Source organism: Dipodomys spectabilis, unplaced genomic scaffold (assembly GCF_019054845.1).
Source record: "Dipodomys spectabilis isolate Male_0828 unplaced genomic scaffold, ASM1905484v1 ptg000081l, whole genome shotgun sequence".
Lineage (NCBI taxonomy): Eukaryota > Metazoa > Chordata > Mammalia > Rodentia > Heteromyidae > Dipodomys > Dipodomys spectabilis.
In genome coordinates, this window is record NW_024870758.1 from 1,155,400 (window position 1) to 1,176,223 (window position 20,824).

The 20,824-nt window shown below is 40.7% G+C and overlaps 1 protein-coding gene across 3 annotated transcripts in view; it reads left to right on the forward strand.

The window, feature by feature from the left end:
* Mgat5 (alpha-1,6-mannosylglycoprotein 6-beta-N-acetylglucosaminyltransferase) overlaps positions 1-20,824 on the forward strand; it is a 228,350-nt gene that overhangs the window by 192,997 nt on the left and 14,529 nt on the right. For all 3 annotated transcript variants that reach the window (XM_042683383.1, XM_042683384.1, XM_042683385.1), the window contains 2 exons: positions 8,985-9,101; positions 14,929-15,003. In XM_042683383.1, coding sequence (XP_042539317.1) covers positions 8,985-9,101; positions 14,929-15,003 — 192 coding nt within the window. The remainder of the gene's footprint in view (positions 1-8,984; positions 9,102-14,928; positions 15,004-20,824) is intronic.

Genomic DNA, 20,824 nt, shown 5'->3' on the forward strand with positions numbered 1-20,824 from the left:
AGCTGAGGGAACAGCGCCCAGGCCCAGAGTTCAGGCCCCACGACGGGACCAAAAACAAACAAACAAAAAAAAGAGTCTCAGTCTTTCCTGCCTAGCCTGGCTTTGAACCTCAGTCCTTAAATCTAAACTTCCTGAGTAGCTAGGATTACAAGTGTGAGCCACTGACATCTGGCCTAACACTATTTTCCAATAGATCTATCTTTCCCTATTGTGTGTTCTTGACACCCTGTTGAAGATTAGTTGGCCATAAATATTTCCAGGTTCTCTGTGGTATTCCTTCAGTCTGTATGTCAATTTTATGCCCGTATGACTAGAAGACATTAAGTACTAAGATCTTTCAGGTTCTATTTCTGCCCAAAGACACAGAGAGAGAGAGAGAGAGAGATTTTCCATATTTTTAAAAAGTTTTTGCAATAAACTTTATATAACTTTAAATATATTAATATATTAATGCATTTGTACATATGTTCTGCATTTGAGTTATTCATTTACTTGTTGATGTTAGGATGTTAGAGCTGTTTCCACCTTTTGCTTATTGAGAGTAATGCTTCTATGAGTGCTGGTATGCAAATATTTGCTTCTTTCCCACTTCCAATCCTGTTGATTTTCCAGCTGTTAGTTTACCTTTTCATTTATTTAACAACAGTTTGAGTCTCACATATATACCATTTGTCCAGCTTCTTCTTCTGGTAACAGTGTACAGAACCCAATACAATGATCTAAACCAAATACACATTAGTGTTTTATTGCTCTTCACCAGTGTTCCCACTGAGACCTTTTTTCAATTTCTGAATCCAATTCAGAATCAGGCATTGCCTTTAATTGTCATGTCTCCTAGTCTCCAGCCTATAAAAAAAAAAAATCAGCCATCCATTGTGACTCATGACCATAATGCTCTTAACGAGTACAGGTCAGGTCTTTGTATACTGAATGTCTCCCGTTAAACACAATCTAACCCTTGCCCAGGAAATAATGTAACATGACAGACCTCAGATCAGCCAATACGCAGTTATCAAGGAGAGTGTGTTCATTGTTTTTTGCCATTTGCCATCCTTTAGTAATTTGATTTTGCTGCTGTCATGGAGGGCATTCATTCTTTATGGCATGAAGAGAGCAGAGACATTGGAGCTGCTCACAGGAATGAGACTCCAGGACAAAGACAGGATGGAGTTCTTTCAACAGTAGTTCAGCAAATGACCTCACACAGATGGCTCCATCAGTTCAAGGCTTCCACTCAAAGGCTCAGAGGCAGAAGGGAAATTGACAGATATTGAATACATTTCCGCAGGGTCAGTGGTACTAGTTGCTCCATAAGAGAGAATTTAGATCCTGTTTTACAGGGCTCCCAATCTAATAGAGAAGAATGAGAAGACTGCTGCCTAATCGGTGGGAATGCATAAATAGCTACATGAATTCAGGAGTAAGGGAGTTAACTTTAGTTGTGCAGGTGGAGGAAAATGTGGGTGGTAACTAGAAGTAAGGGAAAGAGGGGGTAGGCTTTCAGAAGCAAGGACAAGAGAATTGAAGCCCAAGCGGCATGATTGTTGGTAAAACTGGAAGACCCCAAGAGAGTCAGTGTGCCTTCTAGAGGAAGGCAGATGTGATATGGTATCCAGCTCCACCTAGCAACATCAGACAGTTTTGAAAGGACAGTGACCTTCATGTAATGACCAGATGTGTTACCTGCCTCTCTCTTTCATATCAAAACGCTCTCATATCTTCCCTAGACAAAGATGTTTCCAATTGAGAAAAGAGATACCAATAAGTCTAAATACTGAATAAATGGGATTTCTTCAACCTGAAGAGTTTCTACCTGGCAAAGGACATAACTAGCAATATAAATAGAAAGGCCACTGAATGGGAGATTTTTACCAGCTATTCATCAGACAAGGGCCTCATAGCTAAAATGTACTTAGAGCTCAAAAATTTAAACTTCTTCAAAATTCTCAATGAAACAACAACCAGTTAATAAATGGACTGAAAACTTAAAGAGCGACTTCTCAGAAGTAAAGATGGCCAATAGACACATGAAGAAACATTCACCATCTCTGGCCATAAAAGAAATACAAATCCAAGTAACATTGAGATTCCACCTCCCTCCAGTTAGAATAGCCATTATCAAGAAAACTAACAACAACAGATGTTTTCTGGAATGTGGTCAAAAAAGAACCCTACTGCATTGTTAGTGGGAATGTAAACTTGTTTAACCACTCTGGAAAGCAGTATGGAGGTTCCTCAAATGACTCCACATAGAGCTCCCCTATGACCCAGCCATTCCACTGCTGGGAATCTGTCCAATAGAACACAAACAAGTTTATAGATTTCTAAGTTAAATCACGTAGAGCCATTGGAGGCAAGTGACTCAAGTGCCTATAACTCTTAACTATTTTGGAGGCTGAGATCTGAGGATCATGGTTTCCAAGCAGGAAAATCTGTGAGACCCTTATCTCCAGTTAATCACCGAAAAGCCAGAAATGGAGCTCTAGCTCAAGTGGTAGAATGCTAGCCTTGAGCAAAAACAGTCAAGGACAGAGCCCAGATTCTAAGTTCAAGCCCCAGGTCTGGCCCACAGGAAGAAAATACATATACATACTTAGAACTCATTTATATCTTAGCAAGTGGAAGTTTTATCCCAAGTATACATAATTACAGAAATATCTCTGTACCTTGTAAATCTTTAATGTTAAACAGTAATTCATCCTCATAAATTGATCCCTATCAATTTCCTGTGTGTCTCTTCTTTGCCTGCACTTGACGATAGGAAAATATTTGAGATTTCAAAATATGAGTTTAGCTTTGTTTTTACTTCTACATTGGATCAATTTTTGAAAGCTGTTATATCTACTTAGAGAGGGAAAAGGTCCATAATGCCTTAAGTTATGAGGTTGGTTCAAACTATAATGTAACTTGATAGACTGCTGGTCATTATTCAAACATTTTGTAAAACATTACAAACTCTGATTTCAGGAGAGGAGGGGTTCCATAAAGAGAATTCGTGTTCTCCTTTAAGAGTTAATAGCCACTCTGAAGCAATGTCTCATATTTAATAAGATTTTCATTACTTTTACGAACTTTACTCCAGTAAATTTACTGATTGATACACAATGATGTAGCTGAGATCTGATGGTTCTCAATAAATTATCAGAGAGGAACATAATGTTCAGAGGAAGCTAATGAATCACAAATGCCTTACTCATAAAATCAAGCAAACTTCAATAAATGTAAATGAATTAAATGATAATGACTCAGCATTTTGTATTTTCTAAGTACTTAGCATAACCTTGTAAATAAGCAGGGATTTTTTGAAGAGGGACTGCTATTAATACATAAATTACTGAATAGAGACATCAATGACCATTTTTATTTACCCTGATTTCAGAAGAAGGACTAATTGGTTTGTTCTGTACGACACAAAATAAAAAATGATGGGTATTTTGCTCATCTTCAGATAAGTCTTAATTCAGGCATAAATTCAACCCTGGGGTTTCTGTGTGTCAGTCAGTTATAAGAATGTCCTACAGGTTTTTGTTTTTCTTTTTTATTAAGAACTGAATTGCATCCTCTAAGTTGTTGTACTTTCTGTTCAAAGCTAGGAATTTATTGTAGGATCTGCATTTGAACTTGGTTCTGCTGCTTTGTGCTTTATACTGATTGAAGACTTCAAACATATCTAAACTCCAGAATCTTTGTGGATCCATAGGAAAGTGTATGTGTATGTTTTTTTATTGTAAAGATGATGTAGAGAGGGGTTACAGTTACATATGTAAGGTAATGAGTACATTTCTTTTTTAACAGTGTTAGGCCGTCTCATTTTCTCCCACTTGTCTCCCCAGCTGCCCTCTCTTCCAAGTTGTAAAGTTAATTTCCAACATAGTGGCTAGTATCACTGTTGCTTTGGTTTACCATTTGTCCCACCATTTCTGTGATTCCCCATTCCTTCCTCAAATCAGAAAAATGTGCATATAAGACAAAAGGTACAGAAATAAAAAACAGTGGCAACCAGTCATAAACAAAAAGAAAAAAGAATAGAAAAGAAAAGAAACTGCAAACAGTACATTCTTTTTTTAAAAATCCTCTTGTTTCCATTTTCATTTTGATAAGCTTCATGTTATATGGTCATATGCACCTAGTTATTGAGCTATTTTGGTCCTCTGCTAAGAATACCATAGACATATTCTAGTTGTTACAAATGAGTAACCATGTAGCCAATGTTTCTTTGGGTCTGGCTTGCTTTGCTTAATGTAATTTTTTCCAAGTCTTTCCATTTCCTTACAAATATGGCAATGTTGTTCTTTCTGATGGAAGCATAGAATTCTATTGTACATATACATATATATATATATATATATATATATATATATATATCACATTTTCTTGATCTATTTATCTACTGAGGGGCATCCGGATTGGCGCCATATCTTAGCTATTGTAAATAATACTGCAGTGAACATGGTTGTGCCAGTAGCTTTAGTGTGGCCTTGTTTGTGGTTATTTGGGTAAATGCCCAGGAGTGGGATTGTTGGGTCATAGGGAAGCTGTATATGTAGTCTTTTCAGGAACCTCCATACTGCTTTCCACATTGACTGAATAAGTTTGCACTCCCACCAACAGTGTAGTAGTGTTCCCTTTTGGCCGCATTCCCTCCAGAAACTTTTATTGTTAGTTTTCTTAATAATGGCCATTCTAACTGGGATAAGGTAGAATCTCAATATTGTTTTGATTTGCATTTCTTTTATGGCCAGAGATATTGAACCTTTCTTCATGTGTCATCTATTGGCCAGTAATTCTTCAGAGAAGTCTCTCTTTTTTTTATTAATAAGTTTTTTATTGTGAAAATACAGTACAGAGGGGTTACAATAACATGTGCAAGGTGATGAGTACATTTCTTATCAAGCATTCTTGCCTCCTCCTTTGTTTTCCCCTTACCATCCCTGCCCTCCTATCTCCAGGACTACATTCCCCTCTCATCCCCTCACCCCCCTCCACCTCCCTCCTACCAAAGTTGTAAAGTTCAGTTTTAGACATAGCATCTTGTACATTTCATTGTTGCAATGGATCCACCTGTATCCGTATTTAAACCATTTGTTTTTTCCCTTCCACTCCACAAATTATACCAACATCAAATACGGTGAAAACAGGGGTTATACCATGGGGGAGGGACATACAAAGCAACAAAAAAAAACTACCTCATAAATGTGTTAGAAACAATAGCAAGCAAGAAAGAAAAACCACTTGAGTCCTTATCTTTGGGTTCATTTCGGCTAACATCAACTTATCTGACCTTTTCTGATTATCTCATACATATACTAGTTATTGTAAAGAAGGGAAACCATGGGACCTATGTTTCTTTGGGCCTGGCTTACTTCACTTAAAATAATTTTTTCCAAGTCCTTCCATTTCCAAACAAATGGGACAATGTCATTCTTTCTGATGGAGGCATAGAATTCCATTGTGTATATATACCACAGACCTATAGCCATCTAATTTTCGATAAGGGAGCTAAAAAAATAGTGTAGAAGAAAGACAGCCTCTTCAGTAAATGGTGCTGGCAAAATTGGTTAGTCACTTGTAGAAAACTAAAGCTAGATCCTTATATATCACCCTGCACCAGAATCAACTCCAAATGGATCAAAGACCTTGGAGTCAAAGCAGGCATCCTGAAAACATTACAGACAGAATAGGAGAAACCCTAGGGTTCCTTGGCACAGGCCGAAATTTTCTTAATAGAGACCCAGAAACACAACAAATCAAAGAAAATTTGGACAAATGGGATTCTTTTAAGTCTTAATCCCACTTATTAATGGGGTTATTGTTTTTTTGAGGATTTGTTTGTGGAGAGTTTAATTTTTTTTTTAGATATGAGACCCCTACCTTTGTATAGCTAGTGAAGATCTTCTACCATTCTATGGGCTATTTAGCTTGCTAGCTATGTCCTTTGCCATGCAGATACTCTGCAGTTTAATGTAATCCCATTTATCCAGTCTTTCTTTGGTTTGTTGTGCTTCTGTATTTTTATTTAGGAAGTTTCTGTATCTTTAGGGTTCCTGTGCCAAGGAGCCTTAGTGTTTCCCCTATCCCTTTCTGTAATCTTCTCAGGGTATCTGGTCTTACAATGAGGTATTTGATCAATTTGGAATTGATTCTGATAAAGGGTGATATATAAGGATCTAACTTCAGTTTTCTACACGTGTACAGCCAATTCTGCCAGCACCATTTGTTGAAGAGGCTGTCTTTCTTCCATCTTGTGTTTTTGGCTTATCAAAGATTAGGTTGCCATAGGTCTCTAGGTTTATTTCTGGGTCTTCAACTCTATTCCATTGGTCCTCAGTCCTGTTCACATGCTAGTACCAAGCTGTTTTTATAACTATGGCTTTATAATAGAATTTGAAGTTTGGTTTTGATATTCCTACAGCACTGTTCTTTCTACTAAGGATTGTTTTTGCTATTCAGGGTCTTTTATTATTCCTTATGAATTTTTGGATTGCTGCTTCTATTTCTTTAAAGAATGTTGTTGGGATTTTGATAGTTTATTGCATTGAATTTGCAGATAGCTTTTGGCAGTATTGCCATTTTCACAATGTTTATCCTCCCAATCCAGGAGCATGGGAGATTTTTTTCCACTTCTTTAAGTCTACTTTAATTTCCTTTTTCAGGTTTTTAAAGTTTTCATTATGGAGTTCCTTTACATCTTTAGTGTGCACATGATTAATGCAGTACCTGGCCCAGACTAGGTCTTGGTTGATATGTACTGAGCTTAAATATGTGCAGAAAAAGAAAGAAAGAAAAATACAGTCACATGGGCCTCAATCTCTTGTAGCCTGTCACTGATTGTAGAACCCAACAAAAGAGGGCCATGTCAGAAAATGAGGAACTGCTGCAGCTACTTAAGGACTAATGAAAGATGCGACTATGGGTAGAAGAAGTAGGAAGGAGAGAAGGCAGAGTTCACCACAGCCGTGAGAGATCGCAAAATTGTCTCATGTGATTTCCGGAGTGTTTGCAGGAAAGACTGCAGCTGAGGGCCAATGACTTGTGCCCCAGTTTTCCTGCCCTGGTAGCCAGCAGCTACTGATGTGGATACCAAGAGCAGTAGCCAAATGGGAGATGAGGTGCTAATCCTTAGATTATCCAGACTTCCAAGTATGTGTGTGTGTGTATATGCATATAAATCTGAAGAAGATACAAAACCAAGTTGACCTCTAAAGCAAAGATCTTAACACTATGGGAAACAACACCTTCTTCTACAGTAAATATTTTAAACATTCCTTCTCTCTGCTGAAGTGAAACTTGTAAAGAATAGAACCTGAGTAATTAAAGAAAAAGATTATCCTGTAACTGTAAAATAAAGAAGAAATAAATGGAAAATAGTCTCTAACAAAGTAATACATGTTTCAGTATCATATAGACAAGATGATACTAGACATACAGTATCTTGTTCCTATTCACAGTGGACATTTATGTTTAAAAGGAATAAAACATTGAGCCAAATATTGTCAACCTTCTTCACTTCTGAGTATGAGTGTGTATTCATATCACACATATGGACATAATTGCCATGGCTGTAATAGCTAAAAAGGTAGCTACAAACTAGTAGCTAGACCAGTTGGGGTATATTTCACAGGAGAGGCTGGTATCCTGAGTGGCATTAATTTTGCTTCTATGAGTGGGGACCATTCATGAGTAAAGTTCCAAATAAAACAGTACAAGGATTTCTTAATGTACCTGAGAATTTACTCCTGGAACACTCAGTATATATTAAGCAGTGAGATTCAAGGTAAATTCACATTAAAGCTCAACAGACACTTAAAGATCTTTGGGCTGATGGTGTGCGCCAGTGGTAAAAATAAAATTTAAAAAAAAAGAATGTTTAACTTGCACAAGTCTCTGGGTTGAATCCTTAATGAGAGAGAAAGAAGAGAAAGGGAGGGGAGGAAAGAGTTGTTGACCAATAGACAAATCTTTCAATAGACAAATCTTTCTGTGGGACTGTCCAAGGCATTGTTACATGTATCTAAGGATAGCCTCCAGTCATGGTCATAACTGAAAATGTTCTCCCAACTGTCGACAATACTTCTTTACATCAGAACCTCAAAAGGATGTGAAAATTGAGGTGAAAACATGATTGAGATACGTGTAGCTGTCTTGAAGAATTAGTTTTTGCAGAACTCAAAATTGCCAGAATGCCTACTTGATTTCTTTGGCCACACGTTTTGTAAACCTCTAGGATAAAAACCTCCATCTTTTCTGATCACAGATTGTCTTTATAAATTTCAGGCTCTGAGTTATGGTTTTCTGAGGGTGTCCTGTGTCATACTGTCAGCTTTGTATGCACCCTTAGTCACCTTCCTGTGACTTCAGAGCATTGATTTTTATTGCAATTTTCTGTGCCTGCCTGTCTCTCCTAGCCACTATAGTACATTACTGAGTTTATCTAGGTGATTTTCTGGTCTGAGTCATGGCTGAAAGTTAAATGTCCCTTAGCAGTTCAAGCCACCTGTTGTAAGGGGCTGAGGATGTAGGCCAATGGCAAAGTACCCACGTAGCATGCACTAGGCCCTGGGTTTGCTCCCCTCACCACCAGAAAAGAAAGAGGGAAAAATGGAGGGAGGGAGAGAAGGGAAATCAACAATAGAGACCTAGGGGAAAAGAAGGAGAGGGAAGGGAGGAGAGTGGAGGGAATAGAGCCAAGGGGAGGGGGGAAGGAGGAGGAAGAGAAACTTCTATAATGCCTCCTTTTACCTGGTTGTGACATTCTCTTATCCCCAAATGGGATTCAAAACGTGGAGCCACCACGGCATTTTGTATTTTTTTTAAAATATGCTTGTTTGTCAAGAGGTGTTGATGGTGGGAGGGACGGACAAGAATGTCTGTTACCTGGGAAGTACAACTCAGTACCATAAAAAGCATAACACTTCATCTAGCACAGAAGGTTCTTGAAAAAAATCAGTGTTTGTGAAATGGAGGTGTTATTTTTCTCTTCCCAGCTGACATCCCAGCATCCTTATGCTGAAGTATTCATCGGCCGGCCCCACGTCTGGACTGTGGATCTCAACAACCAGGAGGAAGTTGAGGATGCGGTGAAAGCGATTTTGAACCAGAAGGTTGTTGCTTTTATTCCACCATCCCCTAATGTGTACTGTGATCTGGAATATGTTGAAAGAGCCACAGGCCTTTAGTTTCAGTGAATAGATCGTTTTCACATTAGCTGGAGTCAGGAAAGAAACACAGTGTAGGATGTGGTCTGGAGACTTCCTGAATGTTCTGTGAAATGGAAAACAGAGCTGGTTCCACATGTGGACATGGTTTCTCCAGACCCTGTGGACAGGCTCCTGAGTCTCAATCTAATTGTGTCACACATAGTGATAGGAAAAGAGAGGCTTTCCACTTTTACTTTACCCACAGGGAGGGTGAAAATGAAGGAGTAAGAACTAGTGGAGGAAATGCTGTAAAATGTTATGGAGCATTTGTTTATTCCTTTGGTAAAACCATGTAAAAATGACTAAGTTTTCTAGACTCTTTTGACCAACATGCATTAAGCATTCACTGTGCACACAGCATTCTCTAGCAGCTCTGGGATCAAGAGAGGCATTTACATCCATACGCAGAGATGAGTCTGGCTCCTCCATATAAAGTATGCCATCCTGTATGGGTTCTTATATATCAAGACAGCCATGATCTCTCATGTCCATGGAAGTCTCTAAGCACTTTTCATATATAGTTATAATGTGTGAACAGAAATATAAGAGATATGCTGTGAGGCTGGGCTGATAAACTGTGGATTTGGATTCCAATTACTAGCCATACTCCCTCCTCTTTAATGTAGAGTTAACATTATATACTTTTATCGGTCCCTTGTGAGATCATACATACAAGTGCTAAAATAAAGGTCTCCTTCACAGTGTTGCGACATTATTCTTATTTTTGTAATAAATACTCTTGATTTCCCCTAGACCATAGAACCATGAAAGTATCAGATATATATATGTCAAATATATCATATATACAGATATATAGATATATATATATCTATATATCTGTATCTGTTGTCCCTACAGTATTTGCAGCCTTATAATTGGATGGATGGATAGATGGATATATGGATGGATGAATAGATGGGTGGATAGATGGATGGAATGGAATGAGGAAAGGAAAGAGGAATTGATGTTTGCAAACAAAGATGTAAGTTACCACAAGGCAGGTAATATTCAATGCAAAAAAAAAACATGCAGAAGGTCTAGGAGGGGGGCTTTCTGGAGAATAATACATTTTGAGTAGCGTTTTCTAGAATGAGTAGGTGTTTACATAGTGAAACTAGGTCTAAAGTGTGGTGTACATAAGCAAAAGCAATAGAAAAGTATATATCCTGGAAGGAATTGCCAGTGTGCCCCTCCTTGGGAAGGGCTTTGTTTCCCCTTGGAGAAATAGAATATGTTGACCCATTTGTGGACCACTGAACTGCCCATTTCAACTAATTCCTAGCATTTCCCAGAGATGCAGCATTATCCATGCTTTGCTCCCTTATAAATGATCTGGTTATTAGGCTTGAAATGGTGATCAGCTTCAAACTACAGGTTTGAATACCCAGGTAAGAACTATCCTTGGTGAGGAATGATTGGGAAGCTGAAGTAGAAGCAGTTCTGAGGTTATAGAGTCCAAAACTATGTGATAGACACAGTTTATCAAGCCAAAATCTAGCTGAAGTGCATACTAGGTAGAGCACTGAGGGTAGGCCCAGAGTTCTGAATGTCTACTCTATTCATTCCATGGATCCTTTAATGCTGCACAGTTTAATTAAAACCCTAATCAACCTAATTCTATATTATTCCAACATTTACATAGGACTATTTAAAAAGTAATTATAACAATAGTTTATTCATAGAGTGACCTTGTTACAAACTTTATCTCAATCTCTGTACAATTCTGTAAAGTGAGACTACATTCCTGTTTTATAGAAAAAATTAAGACTTGAAATAGTTGATGTCACACAATTACTAACTAATAGAGCTTAGATTCAAAGTCTAATCTTTTGACTAGATTGTTAAGATAATATAAACTTAAAAAAGCATAAGAAATAAAGGGATAAATAAATGGGAAAGAGGAATGGGATCATGGAGGATGAAATGTGATAAATACAAAAATCTTAAAATGCCCTAATATAAACAGGTTCCCAGATCTTTACATGATAAGAAAGAAAAAGAAAACCTGACCTATCTTTTAAAGATTAAACTTCCAATAAAACCAGACCTAAAGGTGGTCCAGATGTTGACCATTTTTTTACCATAGTTCAAAACATTATAATGTACTAAAAGGTTTGGAGAAAAAAGGTGGACGAAGTATGTGAGCAGATGGGGAATTTCAGTAGAGAAATGGAGACTATTTTTTAAGCGAATGGAAAAATGCTAGAAATGAAAAATATGGTATCCGAAATGAACTCATTTCATAGCATTCTCGGTGGATGGAACACAACAAAGAAAAGAAATCAGTGAAGCTGAAGACTCATTGAGGAAATCACTCAAATTGAAACACAAAGAGAAAGGAAAGAATGTGTAAGATCTATGGCACAGTATTGAGCAACTTGGCTTACATGTAATTGGAATCTCAGAGGGGACAAGAATTATGTGGAAAAAATATTTGAAAAGACATTGGCTAAAAAAAAAATTTTTAACGAATGAATGCCACTGAGTTAAAGATCCTGGAGTTGGGGTCATTGCTCAGTTGGTAGAGCACTAATCAATGAGCAAAAGCAGCAGATACCAAGTTCCAGTTCCATCTCAAATCTAAAATAATAATAATAATAATAAAGATCCTGAGAGCATGGTTACCCCCATGCAGGTTGAATACAAAGAAAACCATACCCAGATACATCCAGATTAGAGTGCTAAAGGCAAAGATAAGGGAAAAATCTTGAAAGCAGCTTAAGAAAACTTTATTACATTTAAAAGAATAATCTAAAGATAGCCAACTTCTCATCAGATATAATGGAGACTGTAAAGGGTCTCCAAGGACCAGAGCACAAGGAACCTTTAAATAGGCAATGAAAGGTAAGAATTCTGCATTTCATAAATAAGAAAGTTTTGAGCAGGGGAATAAAATGACCTACATCTGGGATCCTCCACAGAGAAATTCTGCCTAACCCAGAAATCAGTGGTTACAATATATACTTGGGTGAAAACCCTAGTCTTCTGGAAAATTCAAAGATTATGTTTCCTTGAATACTAAACCACTCCATCAGTTGGGAGTCATTCAGGGTCTCCTTGATCTCTGGGAGAAATTCCACATAAGAATTATCCTCTGATTTTGGAGGGTGAGTAGGTACAGTGGACACAGGGAGTCTCACAAGAAGGAAGGTCAAGAGGAGCAGGTAGGAAATTCATAGAAAATTCCAAGCCCAGCAGAAACTCCACAGTGCAGCCTGCAGGCATCCTTCCTGTGACCTTGAGTTCAAGAGTAATAGGCCTCTTTCCACCATCGAGATGACAGGAAGGCTCCCTTGTCTTTTTGTAATGAGCCCTACTTGGCTTTCTCTGACTGGATGTGGTTTCAGTATTCCTTTTCATTCCATAGCCCAGGAGGCCCTGCCTTGTTTCTGAAGGACTGTTAGGCAGAAAACTAGCTTACACAACAGCTCCTGCCTAGAGACATGCCAGTGCTGCTCTCCCCAGAGCCAGGTCTGGAGGACTTTCCCACACAGAAGGCCCTGTTCCCACCCAACAGGATGGCCTACAAATGCAATTTCCTCCCGCCCCTCCCCACAAATAGGAAAGTTTTGTCAAGCTTCATATATTTTAACAGTGAACTGGTCCCAAAGCAGTGAATGAGTCAGCATCCATTTGGCTTAACTGGGTGTGGGTTGGTAGGAAACCCAGAGAAGAGCTATTTTTCTGTAACTCACTTCTGTTTTCTAATGGATGCCCTTTGCAATATGTCGTGAGAATGGCCCTTGAGTCTTCAGCCTGCTTCCCCAAACACAATTGAATCCGTTGCTCTCATGACAGCTGACCACCAATACATGGAATTCCTACTTGTCCTTTTACAAATGACCATTTATATGGCATGTCCTCTATTCTAAATCGTTCCTTTTCGTTCCTTCTGTAAACTGTTGAGAGCAGACAAATCTGTAGGCCAGTTATAGAGCACTTCTGGCGTGAATTCACACCATAAATGGAGTGAATACCCTTTACAAGAAAAGAAAATTGTACCTTTTGAATGAGGAACTATGTGTAAGTCAGAGTCAGGCAAGTGCCAAAGCTTGAGATGGGAAGGAGCAAGCTGAGATCATGGAAGTTCTTCTTTCAAAGTGCATTGAGATCTTCAGAGGTAGTAGTCTGACCTCCATGCTTGTGCAATCATAGGCAAGTCTCCCCCATTATGTCACAGCTTGCTCTAGACAGATGTGAGCAGGTGTGGCTGGGCTCCAACCTGTTGATGCTACCTGCCTCAAGTTGTGTAAAGATAGGCTAGAAAGTTTTAAGTCACAGTTTGCTTTTTCAAACCTGACTCCACACACACACACAAATGGGAAAAACATGACACAGGACTGATTACTTGGGTGCCCATGGAAGAATGTCCTGACAGGGCTTCCATTCTCAGCCAGGCTCAGCTCCTAGATGTCCTCTAGTTCTCCTTGTAAATTTGAGATAGGTCAAAGGGGAGTTTGAAGGTGGCGCTCTCCCCTGTCACCAACAGGTGCTGTTAGTCTCTCTGAAGCGCTAATAGCTGGATCACCAGTGATTATCTTCCAAATGCAGTTTCATTGTGCATTGGTGCACTTCTGAAGATGCAGGCCTCAGAACATGCAGCAGAGCTCAAACCCACCTTTCTTCTCCCTCAGGTGTCTCAATATCCAGCAGAATGCCCCCTCCTTCATGAAGCACCTCTAGGGCTTCCTGCTCCCTCACATAAAATCGAGGCTTAAAAATCACAAGGCTTTTGGGCAACCCCAGTGAGACTATCTACCCAGTTTCCACAATTCCCGCAGTCCTAAGCTCCAGCTTTCCCTGTCTTTTTCTATCAAATCTCACAATGCTTACTCAGCCAGCAGATCTTCTGTCTCTTAGCTGTCACCAGTCTTCATTTTCTGGACTCATAGCTAGCTTCAGAAGTCCACCATGAGCAAAAGTCTGCTTTGTTCTGTAACAAGGGCTCTCTGGGCACATGCTCATCTCCCCTACTAATGTAGACCAGTGCCATGTCATTCCCATGGGTCCTTAAACTGCTCTTTGTGTGCCCGTTTCAAAAGTGGTGACCATGCCTTTATTCAACAGGTGTTTACAAAGTTCCCGGATGTACTTCACTATGCTCAACACTGGGACACAGATGATTTATGCCATAGTCTAGTGATGAGCTCTACCTGATGCTGAATGCCTTCTTTATGGTAGATCCTAACCCATGCACTTTTCCCCCTGTATTCTTCACTACAGTTTAAAAGAAGAGGTGCCAGTGACTCATGCCAGTCATCCTAGCAATTCAGAAGGCTGAGGTCTAAGGATCATGGTTTGAAGCCAGGGCAGTAATGTCTATGAAATTCTTATCTCCAGTTAATCACACACACACAAAAAAAAAAAAAAAAACAAAGCAGAGGTAGAGCTGTGGCTCAAGTGGTAGAGTGTAGCCTTGAGCAAAATAGCTCAGGAATAGCTTCCAGGCCCTCAGTTCAAGCTCTAGGACTGACATTAAAAAAAAAAAGGGAAGAGTTCTTGACACCTATGTGTGTATGAGGGATTCTGAGACTTAGAGCCATAAATAGTTTATTCATAGAGTCTGTATTTAGGGAAAACCACAATGAAGCTCTGAGCCTTGACTGTTGATTTTCACATCTGTAGTTCTATCTGCTGCTGAGGTGATCTCCAGGCATGGGCACCTGTGCCTGCATAGTCAGTAGAGGACTGGTATGTGCCAGACATCATGAGCTATGTTCTGTTCCCACAGATCGAGCCATACATGCCGTACGAGTTCACATGCGAGGGGATGCTGCAGAGAATCAATGCTTTCATTGAAAAGCAGGTAAGGCTCAGCAGAGGTCCAGCCTTGGTTTCTGTGTCCTGTTCCCCTGGAGGGTTCTTCTGCACAGTTAAGAAAGAGGGTATAGTACGTATCTGTCATTTTCCTGCTCTGGAAAATTCTAGAAGCTTGTTGGAATTCTGAAAGCAATGAAGAAGCCAGTCTTGGGGTTTATTGCTTGTGATGGGGGCAGGTCATTTAAAATAGAAATCAGAGATAGAGTCTTCCCTGCCCACCAGCTCCTGTGCTCACAGTAGATTCTCTGGGGGCATCTACAGGAGTGGGAAACATCAGGGGACAGACAAACCATTCTTTTCCCACTGTCTTTATTTCTTACCCCTAGAAAGACAGGGACTGAAACCGCAATTTCTAAGCCTTCCTTTGATAGTATATACACAGTAATTCTAAGCATATTAGGACTTCTTCGTGGTTTTCAAATGGAACCCCTTTTCAAATGACATAAAGCCTCTGGAAATAAAACAGATAAAAACAGGAATTCAGTTCTAAAAGCAAGGGAGGTATCCACAGTCCCACTACCCCCAACAGAGTTTGGAAATGACAGCCCCACTCCTAAAAGGAAAGGCCTGAGAGCTCATTGACATCCCTCTATAATGTTTGAATTCCTTGAGCTTCAAAAGCACCACAGAGCTAGAAATAGACAGACTCGGGCCCCAAGGGCAGAGGAATCTGAACTCCTTGACCAGATTCCAGAAATAAGGGGCTCCCCCTGATAGGGCAAAGCAGAGTGTTTTAGGGTGATCAAGGGATCTTTACACAATGGGGAATGAGAACTATGCCAGCTGAAAATAGAAATTGTAGGTTGAATTTGGTTGTTGGTTTTTTTTGGTTGGTCATGGGGTCTGAACTCTGGGCCTGGGCGCTGTCCCTCAGCTCTTCGGCTCAAGGCAAGCATTCTACCACTGAGACACCTTCCCAGCCCCTGTAGGTTGACTATTTTAAGTAAGTCTAGATTATGGGCCCAGTGGGGTTTCAAAAGAGAGTTGATGGTTTAAGAAAACTAAAACTCTGGGGTATGAGCCCCAAGGCGGTGTGTCTGAGCGCCCGAATTTTTGATAACAGCACAGCATGGCCTACAGACCAGCCCCTGGACTCATCTCCCAACACTTTCTAATTATATGAGTGTGGGTATTAGTTACACCGCCTCTCTGTAAAATGAGGATAATAAAACCTTCATGCTCAGAGCAGGGCATGGCACATACTGCTTAATGAATGCAATCTAATTGCATTGATGTTTCAATCTATCGTGCTGCAGCATAGTATATCATAATATATTATAACCATGTATATTGTAATATATATCACTCATCAGACTTTGCCATGATAGCTTAAATCATTGAGTCATTATCTCATTTAGTACATCATAACTCTGTTGACCATATTCATAGAGTCTATGTACCAAAATATGCAGAATCTCAGATCCTCCTCATCTTACAATTTCACTTTCTGAGCATTTGGATACTCATAATCAACTACAATCCAGAGATGCTAAGTGGAAAATACCAACACAGTGCAATAATTTATTTCAAGAGAAAAAGAAATTATATCCACATAACTTTTATTATGCAGTAGTGTTATAATTGTTCTAGTTTATTTTTAGTTGAACTCTTTCTGTGCCTAATTAATAAATGGTGCCAGAGGTAAATGTGCATGCATAGGAAAAAGCTGTGGTGTAGAGGTCTGAACCATTCATGGTTTTGGGCATCCACTGCGGCAGATGTATAACATCTCATTCAATCTTCACAGTAGGACCAACGTGGCAGCAGTAACCCCATTCTCTACATGAGAACTGAGATTCACAGTCTTGGGGCCCATAGGTGGTGGAATCCAGCTTTGTTTCAGGTTTGCTGTGAAATCAACATTGATGGTATTTACCAAGAACTCAGGAGGTGACAGGTGTTCTGGGGTTTATCTCTGCCTTGTGATTCCTCAGCCTCCCTGAAGGTATGCAGGACAGCTACTTGGCCTCAACGCTGTCTTCTGTCCATCTCAGTCTCTCTTGAGATCTTACCTGATCCTTTCCACTGTTTCCCGTACCGTCTTCTTCTTCCTGAGGTCACATCCTCTCAGGTTACTCACTCACCAGTGTAAAGGGATTCTTAGGTTTATCTCACTGCTTTTGCTTTTTTCCTGGCTGAGGCTTATGCATACCAGCCAGTCCTGACAAAGGTCTCAGCTCCTCTGTAAGCCTGTTGGTAAGTTTCCTTTTAGTAGAAAAAAAATTGTGTTCCCTAAGTAAACCTTGCTAGATGCTTCCATCATGCAGGGGTTGGGCCTGTGTGTTCATCCCTAAGTCCCAGGTGCCTCACACCTGCCTGCCACAAAACAGGTGTCCTGCTCATCCCTGTTCAAAGAATGTGTAAGTGAATGAGTATGTGAGCAAATGCAGGCATGCTTTTTTTGCTCATGTGTACCAGGCACCAGAAGGCTGTTAGTGAAATTCTCTTCTAGAAAACACACATACGAATCTGCCCTGTTTTCCCCACCACCTCCTAGGACCAGGAATCTAGTGATTTCTAATGTGTAAAAGTTTTGTCTGTTGATTGATTCATGAGCAGATTTGTCATCTGGGGCATCTGTGGACTGTACAGGTAGTTGGGGAAAGGTGTCAGAGCTTCCCATGTCAGAGAAGACAGTGAATGTCACAGTAGTGCTGCCACTGTAGGCTCAGGCTTCTACACATGATAGAACCCATATCCTTTGGGTTCACATTGCCTGGCATGCAGGATGAGGAAGAAAGAGGCAGGAGAGGGTATTTGAAGGTTCCTCACAGGAAGTCAAGTCATAGGAGAGAGGAAGGACTGGACAAGTTGAAATGCCAAAGACCCAAAAGAAAGAGATAGCTGTGACTGTTAAGGTGCATAGCTATGACTGAGAAGGGTGAAGCGAGAAAGAAGACTGCAGAAGGAGTCAGAGGGCAAGAAGATGCCCAGCCTTGGCTGAAAATTCTTTATTTATTTCTGGGATAACAAGAAGCCTAAGCCATATTCTGCCACTGAGTTTGCAGTGTTGTCAGTAGGTATAGAATATTGGAAATCTTGTTACAAATTGGTACTGGGGGGCATTTCTCATAAAATGTTCTTATCGTGCTCCTACATTAGCAATAAAGAGGGACTTGAATTCTCCTGGACCCCGCTATGTTTCCCTGGTGCCAGAGGCATCCAAGACCCTATTGGCTCCTAGAGTGGGTCTTCTATTAGCCCCAGGCCTCAGGATTTTAAAGCTTAAAGCATTCATTATTTCTACAGCTAGCAGAATCTCTTCAAAGAGCAGTGGAGGATGGAGAACAGGGCCCTTTAGGCAGGAACAGGAAACCCTGCAGTCTGGAGAAGGCACTTCCTGTGCCCAAAGCTGTAGGAGCCCCTGAGCTCATTAACCGGATCTCAGCTTCCAGAATCCTCCATGGGACCACAAGAGCTTTTACCCAGTACCCTTTCAAAGTCATCCCTCATGCCCTGCCCCCACAGCAGCAGGAGACTGAGGAAGCCAATTGGCAGCAAGTAATGGAGAGCACCCCCCAGGCTCCAGTGAACAGTTGAACAGTTCCTGCAGGAAGCCTGCCCAGCCAATTTGAGCGCATGCTCAGTGGGAAGGAGTCTGGGCTCCTCAGTACCCGCCCCCCTGGGCTCCACCCTTCCAAAAACAGTCCATACCTTTTACCAAATCACTGGTGTGCCTGGCTCTTTGAAATAAGCTCTCTCAAAGGGCACTGCCTCCAGCACCGGGAGAGTCAGTGCCAAGGCAAAAATCCCTTGTGATGGAAGATCAAGCATGATTATTCCCTGACCTGAGTGTGTCCTAGCTTGTTAAGATTTGCATTATGCATTTCTTGGGGAAGTTATGTATTTGCCTCCAGCCAGAGAACATAGCAGGTTCTTTGGAAGGAATGGCACTGTTCCAGTTGATTTCTGAAAAACCACACACACAGGCTCTTCAACCCTATTTTCTGCTTCCTATAAGGAACCTTTCAGTATACAAGGATGGTCAGTTACAGTCAGAAGGTTTGTAAAGAGCTGTGTAAATTTGTGTGAAAAGCATGCTGGAGATACAGAGAGAAAAAAGGAGTCAACTCCCAGAGCAGCAAGAGAAGAGAGCTCCCGGGCTCATCTTGAACTGCCTAAGGCATGTATAAGTTAATGTTGGGGTTCATCTATGCTGTAGTACTCATCAGCAAGGGCAAACTTGTCAGTGAATCTGCAGAGTCTTAGGGAAGGAAATGGTAGAGGTGACAGAGCTGCCGGGAAACAGAGGAGGGCATTGAAAAAGGAGAAGATGGGCACTAGCAAGAGAGGAGTCTTTGCTCTTGAAGCAGTGGTAGCTGTGCTTACCCAGCCCTTCTGGCTCAGACACAGGCTGAGTCATGATGAAGCAAGTCTGGATACTGATGTCTGGCTGGCTTGCATCTAGCTCCGATGCCACTGTCTCTGACCTTGGGCAGATTCCCAAGTCTCTCCTATTTTATTCAGTGGAGATAACAATGTCCACTGCATAAGATTGGTGCAAATGCTAATAAGCATTGTAGTGGGCCCAGGTAAGTCCTCTGAACACTTTAGCAATTGATTGCTGTGGGAGCCTTGAACCCATCAACCAATGTGTGTTTCTCAGACAGCTTCACTTGGTGTAATTTACAGACCATAAAATTCACTCCATGTAAGGGTGCGATTAAGTGACCTTTTTAAGCAGGGATATTGAGGTACAACTACTACCTCAACCTCGTTTTGCAACATTTCCTTTGTTCCTGGGTGATGCCTGGCAGGTGCTCTTGCACCTGCCCCCAGTCACAGGAAACCACTGATTGGTTTTCTGTCTCTCTAGATGTGCCTTTTCTGCAGATTTCTGACTTCTTTCACTTAGTATAGTGTTACTGACCTTCATCTGTGCTGCAGCACTTATCAGAAGTTACCTCTTATTGCTGAATAGGATTTCTCGGTACACATGTACCCCGAAGTTTTTCCAATCACTGGCTGGCAGACTCTTGGGCTATTTCCACATACTGCAAAGAGTTCTGTAGTGCATGTCACATGCAGTCTTTGCATATGTGCTTCGTGCTCTTGCCTGGATTCCTTGTAGTTGAGGTGTTGAGCTCCTCCCAAGGTAAGCTTGGCAGCTACATCGATTGGCAGGTGTTGGTGGTCCATGGAGATTTGTCCCTCATCTTCACAGCCACCTTCTCTGTTATAGAAACACAGACTCATGCCTCTTTCTGGGAGCAGCCCCACGGCCGCCTAACAACAAAGTTTGCTTCTTGTACAGCACAGTCTTAAGAATGAGCCACTGAGGTGTGTGTCACCTAGGCACTGGTCATCAGGACTTATTAAACTCTTTGTATGCTAGGCACTGTATTTCTCAGCAAATGCCATATATGTCCCTCACATTGCTGGTTGAACATGGTCCAAATGCCATTTTCATAGCCTGGAACCTGCTCCTGGCTTCCTGCCCCACCCCCACCCCTCCTCAGATCCTCTGTTTTATTTTAATTCTTTTGTGAATGTCTGATCTTCTTCCGTCTTAGAAATGGCAAGCCCTTTTTTCTGCCAAGGCCCATTTGGATATTTATGACATCATTATGAGCCATACAAAATTATCAGTACAGGCAGATTAGACACAGGAAACCAATGAGAAGTATCACGTATCTGTCTCATCATGTACTAAATGAAAATCTTATATGGCCCATGGGCCAGATGTTCCCCATCCTGTGAGTAGCTCCTGCCTCCAGACCTGTACATCTAAACCATCTTCTTAGTTCCAATATCCTAAAAAATGGTAGACTTAGAAACAGTGTTAAAGATTTGGCCAAACTGCCCTG